The sequence below is a fragment of the Rhineura floridana genome, chromosome 15, assembly GCF_030035675.1.
Source record: "Rhineura floridana isolate rRhiFlo1 chromosome 15, rRhiFlo1.hap2, whole genome shotgun sequence".
NCBI classification, from domain to species: Eukaryota; Metazoa; Chordata; class Lepidosauria; order Squamata; family Rhineuridae; genus Rhineura; species Rhineura floridana.
Window position 1 is genome coordinate 26619898 of NC_084494.1, and position 13747 is coordinate 26633644.

The following is a 13747-nucleotide window of genomic DNA, read 5'->3' on the forward strand; positions in this document are numbered from 1 at the left end:
GAGTCATACTCCAGGCAGCCCTTTGCGTTGAGAGCCTAGGAAAGGGGATACAGTAGTTTGTAGCGGTCCATGATGCTGCAGGACTACAACTCCCGTCATCCCTGAGTACTAGCTGTGCTGGCCGGGGCTGGTAGGAGTTGGAATCCAAGCAAATTTGGTTGCTCGTCCCTAAATTGTGCCACCTTAAAGGATAACAAATTTATTCATGGCATTAGTTTTCACGAACTGGAGTCCACTTCATCGGATGAATGAAGTATTATTTTAAAAGTTTTTATTTAAATTTTAAGCATTTAAAAAATAGTCCTGCCAATGCAAGTTCCAATCTAGTCAATTATCCTGTTATTAGACGTTGAGGAGGACGCCGTGGTTGAGAAAGAGCAGTTTACGAGAGCCCTGCGCTGCAGTCCGCTGTTAACATTGCAGGTTAGAGGTGGAGCTTAGAATCCCGTGCGCAGAGCGTCCCTCAGGTTTTAAAAACTGTCAGCTAACGCTGCAATCCAGTACATGTCTACTCAGAAGTAAGCTCTATTGGGTTCAATGGGACTTACTCCCAAGTAAGTGTGTATTGGATTGCAGTCGCATTGTCTCCTCTAACCCCCTCCCAGCCCAGCGCAGGGCTCAGTTGCACGAGGACACCTTGTGCCCTATTGATATGCATGGAGAAACGGGGCATTATTACATATTTGTTTGTTTGTTTCTTATCCCGCCCTTCCTCCCAGCAGGAGGAATAAATAATAAATATTATTTATTAAATAATTGATATTATTATTTATTATTAATAAATAGATACACTTTCCATACGAAATAAGACTTAAATTAGAAAGAATGTTTATTTCGCGGGTAGGGGCACCTGCTGCCCAGTCACAGCCATCGTAAAAATCCTGGAATTCTCTACTGTTTTATGTGGGTACCTCTCACTTCAGTAACGACAGGATTTCTTCTTTTTTTTATAGGCCACCTGAAACTGTTTTTTAAGGCTGCATATCATTCTAATCTTTTTATCTCTATAACGGCCCGGCAGATTATGAGAAAAGGAGATACCCTACTCCCACCCCTCTGACTGACAAGCACACCAGGCGAATGGTAGCTCTGCTTTTCTCACTTCTCCCTGATTGGCAAGAACGCTCAACCAATTCCCATCGCCAGTTCTGTAACAAGAACGGGTACACCGGAGAGATAATCCTACCGCGAACTCGTCCTTTTCTGTGTGACTGACAAGCGGACGAATCAATGATTCCCATCCAGTCGAAATAATCCCGTTCTCCTATTGGCTGCTGCTGTGGGCGAGTTCCCATCTGAAGCAGCTCCTCCCCCTTATGGTTGTTCTTTAACAGCAGGTAGGTAGGGAGGTGGCTTTTGGTGCCCTGGAGGGGGTGGGGGAGGCGATTGGAACTCGCCCGCCCACCCCGGTGGCGGGCAGGGCCTGAGGTTATTTTTATCTCAGGGAATGGTCGGGGGTCATGATGATCGCCAGTTACGGGCTGCGGGTGTAGGGGTGCTTGGCCTTAATGGACTTCCTCCCTGCCTAGGGAATGGTACCCATTTGCCCTTCGGCCAAGAGCATCTCTCTAGTCTCTCCTGCCCTTTCAGTGTCCCATTTACGGACACCTGTGGGGGCTTTTAAGTCCATAGAAACGTATATTTGTGTTCCTAAATCTAGAAGCGAATGAAATGGATACATAAAACTATAATTATAAATCACTGCGGTAAGAGACGCCAGCTTTCAAAAAGGCTTATGTTATGGTAGCCCGGAAAAACTAAAGGAGGAAAAATAGGCTAACTTGCTCCTGCATCTTTAACGGAGGTTTGATCTGTAGAAATGAGGCAGTTAGAGCTTTTCACTCTGATTACAAATGGCTTTGGGACCTTTTATAGTGGGAACTGATATATAAATTTAATAAACCTAATCTGTTTTTAAATGGCTGGAGATAAAACAGAGGCTTTGTTAATTGTTGCAGGTCAATCTTTTGTAAATGAGACAGGTACAGGGGCTGAGTGAAAAGGTGGCTGCCCTAGCTTGCTTTATTTATTTATTCATGAGTGTTGCTTATTATATTCATATCCTGCTTTTCTTTCTTTCTTTCTTTCTTTCTTTCTTTCTTTCTTTCTGAGTGTTGCTTATTATATTCATATCCTGCTTTTCCTCTAATGAGTTCAAGGCACCACACATCATTCTTCATATGGAACTCTGATTTGCTCTTCATAGCAACCCTGTGATGAAGTAGGCTAGGTTGAGAGACAGTGGTCACAGCACACCATACATTCACAGTACTCTTTTACCACTTTAACAGTCATGGCTTCCTCCAAAGAATCATGGGAACTGTAGCTTGTAAAGGCTGCTCATAGAAACTTAACAAACTACAATATCCAAGATTCTTTGGGGGAAGGCATGACTGTTAAAGTGGTATAAAAGCCCTGGGCTCCTACTGGCAGGAAGGGCAGAATATAAATTTAATAAATAAAATAAAAGTGCTTTAAATGTATGGTGTGGATGTAACCAGTAACCGGCCCAAGGTCACCCAGTGAGCTTCAGAGCTGAGTGGAGATTTGAACCTGAATCTCCCCATCCAAAGGCAGCAAACACACCATACATTTAAAGCACATGGCTTCCCCAAAGAATTGTGGGAACTGTACTTTAACAGAGCACAGATGTTGCGTCCTAATGCAAATTTTGATGACTTCACATAGCTTTGTTATTGTTATGTGCCTTCAAATCGATTATGACTTATGGTGACCCTATGAATCAGTGATCTCCAAGAGCATCTGTCATGAACCACCCTGTTCAGATCTTGTCAGTTCAGGTCTGTGGTTTCCTTTATGGAATCAATCTATCTCTTGTTTGGCCTTCCTCTTTTTCTACGCCCTTCTGTTTTCCCCAGCATTATTGTCTTTTTTAGTGAATCAGGTCTTCTTACTATGTGTCCAAAGTATGATAACCTCAGTTTCATCATTTTAGCTTCTAGTGACAGTTCTGGTTTAATTTGTTCTAACACCCAATTATTGTTCTTTTTTGCAGTCCATGGTATGCGCAAAGCTCTTCTCCAACACCACATTTCAAATGAGTTGATTTTTCTCTTATCCTCCTTTTTCACTGTCCAACTTTCACATCCATACATAGAGATTGGGAATACCATGGTCTGAATGATCCTGACTTTGGTGTTCAGTGATACATCTTTGCATTTAGGACCTTTGCTAGTTCTCTCATAGCTGCCCTCCCCAGTCCTAGCCTTCTTCTGATTTCTTGACTATTGTCTCCATTTGGGTTGATGACTGTGCCGAGGTATTGATAATCCTTGACAAGTTCAATAACCCATTAGATCTACTTCTGCCCTCTAGGGCAGCGGAGGACAAATGTACCCTCTTCTGCATGGAAGCCCTTCAGGAAGTAGAAGAGTGCTGTTATGTTATCATTATCCCCAAACTGCCGCCTCCAGGTTAAAAAAAATGGTCTGTTCTTTCAACTTTTCCACATAACTTTTTCTTACCCCTTACCACCTTAGTTTGCCCTTCTCCAAACCTGTTCCAGTTTGTCTGCATCCTTCTTAAAATGCGGTGCCCAGTACTGGACACAGTTCTCGAAGTCTTACTAATATGGAATAAATTTGAACTATTGCTTCTTCTGACTTAGAAACAATTTAACCTAAAATCACATTAGTTTTCTGTTGCAATCTAGAGTGATAGATGTAGAGATTTAAAAGAATTGAAAGTTAAGCACAAATACAAATTTAAAGCTAATCTTGCTTTGCATGTAGGGATTAAAGGTGGTTCCTTGAGGATAAAGAAATTGAAGACTTCTGCTACAGTGAATGGAGTGTCAGAGTAGGACAGGGTGACCATGGGCCAATCGCTATCTTTCAGCTTAACCTAACTCACAGGGTTGTCATGAGGTTTTAATGGGGACAATTCCCATATAAACTGTCATGTCCTATTGTGGGAAACAAATATTTAGCCATTACTCCTATCATCAGCACATGGTTTTAAGTACCAGGGCATCTGTGATTTGTCCAGCACTGATTAGTGACATCCTTCTGTTGTTTTAACAAGGTAGATAATGCAGATTAGTAGACATTTAATGTGAGCAGATGTCCTACTTTCCTGAAACTGGGTATATATACAAAACCAGTGGCTTTATTACTGGATTAAACTCTGGTTTTTGTTAACCTAGCTTCCTTCCCACAGGAGAAGCAGTACTTTATTGGCATTTTCTTGTGAGCTGATGACCTGCCCTGGATTGAATCCTCCACATCTGGTATGAATGGAAAAATGTAGCTATTGTGGTCACCCAGAGTTCAGATTCCTGGGTTTGGAGGCTGTGGGAGGCTCTGTATGAGAGACACATGGAAGTGAGTCAAGCATCACCAACAAGGCATTCCCTTTGTGCAGATTAGAAACCTTGAATTCCTTGCATTTAAATTTCCTTCCCTTGTTGCTGGTGCATGGACTCCTGTAGGCCTGACTTCTTGCGTATTGATTTCCACCAAAAAAACTCTTTAGTTTTCCTTGGTAATTATGAGGCGTGACAGACCACAAGAGCGGGCAGCCAGCTGGCCAGCAGAGCACATCAAGGTGCTTCTTGCCCTATGGACTGAGGCAGCAGTTACTCATGATCTTAGCTCTCATGGGAGGAACCGTGCAGTATATGATGGCATTTCACAGCGCCTTGCAGAAATGGGCATTTACCGAACTGGGGACCAGTGCCGGGAGAAAATGAAAGGCCTGAAAGTAGCTTACCGCAAAGCTAAAGAAAATAACTCAGTGGGGCGGCCACCTATCAAATGTCCATTCTATGATGAGATTGACCAGATAATGACACAATATATAAACTGCAGACCAGGCTTTCCCTCGGAGGCTGGTGAGGGGTCCAGTGTCTCGGCAGACAGACAGGAAAGCATCTCCATCTCTGAGCCCTGGGGGACCCAGTCTGGCATTTCTGAGCGTTGGGGATCTCAGGCCTCTGGGCACTGGTTGTCACAGACTGCTGCCTCTGAAAGCCAAGGGACTGACGAATTCAGCTATGCCCAGGCAGAGTCTCAGGATGCCTTTGGTGAAATCCAAGTCATCCCAGTTCAAGTGAAGGAAGAGGAATCAGAAGATGAAATATCACCTGAGCTTGGTAAGCTCCCTTGTTCGTTTTGCCTGGGTTTGTGTCAACAAAGCCCTTCCTGAAGGATATCTCAGGTGGGGCTCACATCTTTTGTGGAATATACTGAGTCATTTATTTTGATTTGAAGTATTTGCTTAATTAGTGCCTTTTACCGGGTCTTTAGTCGCCAAGGCCACTACTTACACTTCCCTATATTCTTGGTACCCACATCTATCTCAAGCTTCTCCACAACTCTCCTGAGAAGACTTTCTAGAAGCCTCATAAGATCTGCTGTGTGTGTACTTTTGTACTGTAATCTTTATGCCCATCACAAAATTGTACCTTATGGTTTCATAATCAAACAACCCAAATATTTATGTCAGACTTGCACAGATTGGGCAACTGTCCACGAAAAATGTATTCTGTGCAAGATGCTTCTCTGACACCAGCTGGGGTAATGAGACACTGCATCTTCAACCCTTCGGACTACATCATCTTCCCTTATAGTTAATACATTATCTTTCTAGCTTGTTATTCTTGCCCTGCAGATCCATCCTATCTTTAGAGATTGTCTCTTAAAGGTGCAGAACTCCTAGCACCATATATACACATGCCCAAGAGGGTGGGAGGTTGTACTAATTTCAGTCACCTGGGTAGCTCCAGTCTGTTTCTACATGCACTTTGCCAACAATTTCAGGGTCAGTTCTAGCAGAAATATTTTGTACTCGTGGGTTCACTTTTTTAAAGTGATTCTGCATTTTCTACATCTAGCAATATCACAGTGAAGTTAGTTTTTCCATGTAAACGTTCCAGAGTGGGATTGGTAAATAAGACTGAATATAAATCTTAGATCACTTCCTGTGGACCATCCTGCAAAAGGTACATGGACAATCAATTATATCCTAACAATTTTGTATATGTAGTATTCAGGAGCTCACTTCAGCAACTGAAGCCACAAGTGGAGAATATTCCATCACAATCAAACCTAATAAGTAGAGGTCAATAGATATAGATGTATCTGGTCTTACTTTTAGTGTAAGGATTTATCTTTTCTGCCACTGACCCTTTGATGAATGGCCACAATCTTTCTCTATCTTGGGCTGCTAAAAGCCAGATCATACATTCAGAAGAATGAGCATGATGATCAAGGGTATTGTCTGAATGCTCTCCCAGATCAAAATGCTAAAACCCATTCCCCTTAGATGCTAGTTTTCCACATGCAGAGAATAATTAATATGGATTAGCACAAAAGCTGGGTGTTGTTTTTTAGAAGAACCTGTATTCTGAAGTGATTCAATTCAGTGAGGATTGTATTGTTTGATTTTCAGAAGTTTGAATCAGCTCTCTGTCCGTATGGGCCAGCATGTTCTCTCACTGAGGTTGAAAATATTCTGGTATATGCACAGCACACCACTGCATTTCTCTAGATAGTCACTACATTTTGCTGCTTTCCTTATAGATGTAGCCTCTCCTATTGTGATGGAGACCCAGCCTACACCAAGACATCTCATCTCTATGCTCGACCAACGTCCCCACCTTCGAACCCGGAAGCAAAAAGTTCAGGGAGAAGGGCAATCAAGCTACCAAAGAGGAGGCACTGGCCAGAAATACGGGCGTTCGCATCAGCTGGAACTGCAGAGAATGCAGAGACAGGTTGCTAGCCAAGCAGAGGAGAAGCAGAGTTTAGCAGAATTCATCCAGCATGACAGGGAGATGCGCCGTGAGGATAGGGAGTTCCAGGCCCAACTCTTTGAGAAGCTTTTTCAGAAACAAACTGAGCTTGTCCAGGCACTGACTCAGCGACCTCCTGTCAGCCCTACTGCTTGTACCAACGCTCTGCACGCCTTGCAGATGTCAACAAAGAATGGAGCAGGAACAGCTGCAGGTCCTGGGTCACAGCTACAGGCTTTGCTAGAGCAGATAATGCAAGCTGAAGTATCAGGAAAGGGCTTAACCAGACTTACAGTGAAGGAGGCATTTGGAGGAGCAGTGAAGGTGCCCCCTGAAGTGCAGTACTGGACTGCTGAAGAGATACTGAGATGGCTATTATCTCAGCAGTCTCCTGGAGACCAACGCCAGGAGGTGCTGGCAGGCCTGAGGCCTCCCATTGCGGGGCATGTGGAAACAACAGGAAAGGGTGATAACCCAGAGGCACATTTCTCTGTTTTGAATCCATTATGTGATTCCTACCAGAGTTCTAGACAGCAAGGTAAAGACCAACTTCATAGCAAGGCCCAACAACTGTGTGGCAGCAATTGTGCTAAAGTGCTGGAAACAGACATAGACTTAGAGACACAGCATCAGTCTTTCAGGCAGTTCCGCTACCAGGAAGCCCAGGGACCCCAGGAGGTGTACAGGTGCCTGTGGGGCCTTTCCCATCAATGGCTGAGGCCAGATGTCCGCAGCAAAGAGCAGATCATGGAGCTGCTGGTTGTTGAGCAGTTTTTGAATATTTTGCCCGAGGAGATCCAGACTTTGGTACGTGAATGTCAGCCAGAAAATGGCAAGGAAGCTGTGGCCCTGGCAGAGAGATTCCGGCTTCACTTTGAGTCCAAGAGGCAACGGGACCAGGTAAGATATTTCTGATTATTGTTTCTGATTTTTGCTTGGAGTTTGCAGGCAGGGGGAGGGAACTTTCTGTTTGGCCAAGGGACTCAAGATGGAATCCTAAGAATTCCATCTTTTTTTCAGTGAAAAAATCTAATCCTCAGCTTAAAGAAGGAAGGGACAGAGGCTTTGGACAGGTTGGGACCTGGTCAGGGACTGAGTGAGCAGCAACAGGAAGCTCTACAGGACACAGAAGCTTGTCTTCTGATTCCAGGAAGCTATACCTGCTACTCCCATGTGTTTCTCGGCGTTTGGCTAAGACTGTCTGAAAGGGGTGAAGAACTGGATCCTGCCAGTAAACTGGATCCTTATCTCTACACACACACCCATAGGCCAAGTTTGATAGGTGAGCAAGACCACATCCAGTGACCCATTTTTCCTGTGCAGTTTAGAAATCTGAAGGTCCAGGAAAAAAACTGGGGAGAAAACTGTTTTTTCCCCAGAATTCTTCTGGTTTTTTCCCCAGGCCTTTACATCTCAGGCACAGCACTTCCAAACCCCAATAATCAACTGTTAGTTGGTACAGTACAAGGGGCTTTGCAGACATTGCTGATCAGCTAAATGGCAGTGCCTGCAAAACCCCTTTCATCCAAGCCCTGCCTTTACCTGCCCCACACCTGATGTCAGGTGTAGGGCAGGTGGGCATGGCTTGGCCAAAATGACCTTGTGGGCAAAATGGGGATGCCTGGTGGGCCTAATTAAGCCTGTGGGCTGAAGATTCCCCACTCCTGCTGTAGGGCCCATCCAATCTTTTCCTAAGACAACTATGATGACAGAATTTGCTTTTTGAAAACATCCAACATTCTCGTTAGTACAAGACATCAGATACTGAACAACATATTCATATGAGTAGGATTCACTCAGTCAGGGGTGTATTCAGCAGGATTCAGTCTTTCAGGAATATTTTGAATGAGTTGGATCACTGGTAGCAAACAGCAAGTTCAAATTTGCTGTATTCATCCATGGTTCACAGATAATGGGGAGCAACTCCTACATCCTTGGTGAAACTAAAGGGCCCGTTAACTTGAGCAACAGGTGATGAATGCAGATGTGGCCTTCTTGTTGTTCCAGGCACGGGTGATATCTGATGACATGGTTGCAGATTCCCCCCAAGAAGAATTGGATGAAGATAGGAGACAACCTTGCATCAAAGATAGTCAAGAGAACCCTAGGAAGGTTGGCTTACTTGGTAAGGATTAGCTTATCAGATTGCATTAGGCCTTTTATGAGGAAAGCTCTGCCATCATTTCTGTGAGGTAATCCCCCCGCCCCCCCGGTAATCGCATTTGATTCTATTACCTTGGCAGTATATCTGCTCGTGCTTTCGTCTGCATACTGTAAAGGCTCTAAACTGAGTTATACTCCCAATTGTACTACTGTCTACAATGTGGAATTTCAGACCCTTCAATGTTGCCCTTTTCATACTGGGATGATTTGAACTACTGCTGAATATATCAAAATTCAGTTAATCCAATCCAGCATCCCAGTGTAAAGACACTTTGAGTAGTAATTCTCCCCCTGCCGCCATTTTTGCAGAGTTGGGTGGGATCGAAAGTTCAGTGAATCCAATCCCCCCCCCACTACTAAACAAGGCTATTAGTACAGTCTAGACTGCTCTTCTGTCGGCAAACAAAATAGCAGACAAAAATCATAGGAACCTCCAAAACAATGATAATGATATAAAAGTGATGTATAAATTGCCATGGCTACATGTAAAATTAACATATATGCAAATATAAGTGGTAGCCACTGTTGTGTAACAATTCAAACAATTTTGTCATACATCTCAAATTATTATGATGAGGTTTCCTGGGCTGCATCTTGCTTCATGCTTCATCAGAACAAACTGAGTTGTAGACCCCCTTATAGTTTCTTGTTTATCTTTTCAAAATAATGTTCACTAGCCAATCTGATCTTGAGGAGAAAGGGTCCTGCCTAGCCCTAAAAGGGAAAGTCATTAAGATTTTTAACATAAATGAGACCAATCTACCAAGTCATTTTAGTACAAATTTATTCCTACGGATGTTTGAAGCGTGGCAGGAGTTTGTTTCATGGTATACTTTGGGTGGAAAAGACATGCCACACTTCAAATAATGGTAAAATACATCCTTATTACTACACAGAGATTGAGTTCTGTTTAGGAAATTGTCATCTGTGAAGTATCCTTATTGAGTGGCCCTTGACAAGTCATTTTTTCTTAACCTCCACTCATCATCTGCAATATGGGAATAATGATAACCCACCCCAGGGTTTTTGTGATAAAGAAGGAAGACTGCCAAGCATTTTTGCATTCAGAGGGCTATATTCATGATTTGTGCTGTATAAAGGCCCTTTGTGATGATTTGCATTCTCAGAAACCTGTTAAGAAAGTGTGATCCACCAGGGATCAGTGGAGCCCTGCAACAGCTGTGGGCTTGGAACCCAGATCTTCTGATTCCCAGCCTAGGGCCTTAACCACAAGCCCATCTGTTATTTTTCTATCTTGGCAGGTCTCTCAAGATAAACTTATTCTCCATCTTCAGGTACAGAAGCACACCTGCGGCTAAGGAAGAGGCCAAAATCAGGTCCAAGAGAACGGATTGTGCCCACACAAGTTGGAGAACATGGAGAGGCAACAACAAAGCAAAGGAAGCTGGACAATAACTTAGAGGAGCAGGCTGAGGCTGGGGTGAAAGCAAAGCAAATGCCAACCCCTGCGGCGGGAAAGCAAGCTGGGAAAGCAAAAGGGCGGGGAAGATCTGTTTCAGGTTGTGATGTTGCTATGGCTGAGGAGAGCCTGGATGAGGGGAAAGCCAAGATGGAGGGCAGTGGTAGGGTTTTAGAAACTCTGAACGGGGTACTCTCTTCTAATTCGTTGTGTGAGCAGAAGACATCAGCTAGCCTTGGGCCATCTCGGTTGGCTTTTGACAAGGATGACGCTGTGTCCTGTCCCCAAGTTGGGAATGATGGTCATATGTCTCCTGAGGTAGATGGACCTTCCCTCAGTGACAGCATTGAGATGTTACTGGATTCTCCCTGGAGTGGAAATGGCAGTGGCGACACAACCCATGATGGACCATCAGGTTCCAGGATGCTCCCGTCCTGTGCCAGCTGTGCTATGTTGAAGGCTGATCTGGACTCCGTGCATGAGGAGCTCAGACTAACCCAAGGTAACTTGGCATGAGTAGGCAGTGGCTGTTTCATTGTGATGGCATAGGTTATCATTTGGGCCCTCATAGGCATGTTTGCAAGTATCTGTGTCATGACAGTATGGAATCAGTAGGTTACTTATTATGGCCACCATGGGCATACCAGTGTAAACAGACTTCTGCATGACAAGTCCCCCTGCATCCCTCTGTCAGAATGTCCAGGAGCACATGCCATGTGAACAATGTGGTAATGCTGAGTGGTGTACCATAGCAGGTGCTTTTAGATGTGACGGCATGACGTGGGAGAACTCCCCCCCCCATGGTGACATACTGCATAATGAGTAGTCATTTTGCCTAGAAAGGGAGGATCTAAATGTAATATAAATATGTTAAATGTAGTATACATTAGATACAGGATATGTAAATTTAAATAAATGAAAATAGCCCAGCTTGTAAGGCGATCACAAGCAAAAGGTTTGATGGGGGAGTAACGAGGATGGGATCAGGGAGCATCCACTGGTGGCAATAAATACAAGTAATGCCAGGGTATAATGGTCTAGAAAAGATGGGCTACAAAGCTGGCAGAAGACTGTGGGTTTTGAGCGGGAATCTGAAGGAAGGGAGGTAGATGATATGTAGACAGATAGAGGTTACTCTAGATGTATTATCTATTTATTAAACACCTTCCACACACATATCCAAAGCAGTAACAGAAGCTAGAAAACAGAGAGTGGCATGATGAAAGAGAGTGGCATGATAATAGCCAGAAGGGGAGATATGAACAACAGCAGATAACAGAACAGATAAAGTTAGAATGATAACAGAGAAGATACAGAAATTGGGAGTGTAGAACTTTACATTTAATGGTTAACACACTACGATTTTAAAAGTTGATCCATAAAGCCAGTGTGGCAATATAAAGAGAAGCGTATAAAATACTGTGAGAAAGAAAGGCTATTGACTAAAGAAAGATAACAGGAGGGAAGGTTCCCAGGGTATCTAACCTGTGGCTTTCCAGATGTTGAACTCGAGTTTCCATCAGCCCCAGCATGCATGGCCAATGGTCAGGATTGGTATGAGTTGTACTCCAAAAGTATCTGGAGGGCCACAAATTAACTTCCCCTGTAGTAATAAGGATTATTAGCAACACTAGCAGTTGCTTGGCATGTATTGACTGCCCCATCAAATCATGTTGTTTTTTGGTCATTTGTACAGCTTCCACTCTATATGGGCTGAGTGGCACCTCTTTACAAGACTTGTCAGAGGCTCTTGGCACTATTGTGCACATCCTGAACAACAGGAAGTCCCTGTCAGTAACAAACACATCCCAGAATGTTGCTGAAATCTCCAGTAGGCCAGTATGGCGAGAGAGAAATGTAAGTCTGTCCTCTGTGTTTAAAAACTGTTTCCATATTTTCTAGCTCTCAGTTTTTCTTTAGAAACAAATGTGTATTGTCATGTCTGTCTATATTGAAAACTGGTAAAAAAAGAGAACAGCAGCAAAGATGTGGGAATAATAGAAGAGTCATTTCTATGAACTCTTGCACTATATGACAAAGTAATACAGCCCAGATGCCTGTATGAGGAGCTGGTTAAGTTTGGAGAATTCTTACAGTGTAGGCAATTTGACATGAGGAGGTCTTGGTCTCAATTTGGGTTAGGGAACCTGAGGCCCTCCAGCTGTTTCACTCCCATCACCCCAACCAGCATGATCAGTGATCAGGGATGATGGGAACTGTGGTCCAACAAGATCTGGAGGGCACCTGGTTCCCCATCCCCACTCCAGATATGCAAAATTCTTTTTTCTTTAATGAATTTGCAGTTAAAAAATAAAAAAGATATAAAATACAGCACACTCACAGGAGCGTAGTCTGCTCAAACTGGGTGGCTTCATCAGGAGTTGGGGGAAGGCAGCCCTCTGGGGAACCAGGCCAAAGTTCCACTTTAGAAGTGATCCTCCAATTCCCTGATGACTTCCTACCCACTCTGAAGTCTTCATCAGATTGAGAGATGTGTGTGGAGTAGCCATTCAGGAGAAGAGGCTATGATCTAGGCCCATGATTCTCTAAGCATGGAATAGGCCTCCCTGAGTAAATAATAAAGGTAGGTAATATAATCCCACATTCGTGTGTTTGAGCAGTGGAAACCTATCACTCATGCTATCACTCATGAACTGTGTAATGCATCCAGATATGTGATTTTCACTTCTGATAGTTAATGGCCAATACCTTCCCATTTTTCTTGAACAATAGAAAGCAACACTGGATTAGCTGGTGATTAGCAGGTTAATCCTAAATGATAGTCATAGTTTGGGGAAACTCTTCAACAGTTTTCCTCTTTTTTTTCCTTAATAGGGTGTTAAACCAAAGTTTCAGAATATCTGGTCTTGGTTACTTAGGGTTACTTATGAGAGATGGAAACAGTTGAGCAATGTTGAAAGGGACATTTCAATCTGGAGAATCTTAAAACCATTTCTGGTGTTATTTTTGTGCTAAATTTTCATTCCCTGAATGTAATATATGTGAAACTTTTGTTTTGATATTAATAGTTTTTGCTTTCTCCTTAGCACTTCTGAAACATAAACCAAACTTACCCCAGCATCAAGAAATTCAGCAGCAATATTGACAACATTAGGATGACCTGAATTAAAAGGAAGAAAGTGCCCTCAGCTCTTGGTTGTCTGAGACATAACTGATCCTGCTACATTCATTATCTTATTCCACCCCACTCCACCCCACCTCCTTAGCAAATCATGTAAGTTGCTCAGGCTGCAGCAAGCTCTGGAGCTGAAGATCTTTGCCTGCTGTGGTGCAGATGTTGACTGTCAGTAGTGTCTTATTATTGTTACTCTAGGAGTTGTTTGTTTTTTTATAAAGTAGTACCCGTTTCTTTCCTGCTTGGGTCTAAATAAAGCAATTGGGAACATTTT

The 13747-nt window shown here is 43.4% G+C and overlaps 1 protein-coding gene across 2 annotated transcripts; it reads left to right on the forward strand.

The window, feature by feature from the left end:
- Positions 1-151: 151 nt before the first annotated feature.
- LOC133370290 (uncharacterized) lies at positions 152-13747 on the forward strand. 2 transcript variants are annotated; one of them, XM_061596407.1, is made up of 9 exons: positions 152-253; positions 954-1337; positions 4180-4249; positions 4495-5113; positions 6543-7654; positions 8762-8879; positions 10213-10839; positions 12034-12194; positions 13385-13747. In XM_061596407.1, the coding sequence occupies exons 3-9, from the start codon at positions 4217-4219 to the stop codon at positions 13391-13393; spliced, it is 2679 nt and encodes an 892-aa protein (XP_061452391.1). In that variant the 5' UTR covers positions 152-253; positions 954-1337; positions 4180-4216; the 3' UTR covers positions 13394-13747. The 2 variants fall into 2 exon arrangements, with proteins under 2 accessions (XP_061452391.1, XP_061452390.1); XM_061596406.1 differs by lacking the exons at positions 152-253; positions 954-1337 and adding an exon at positions 1347-1706.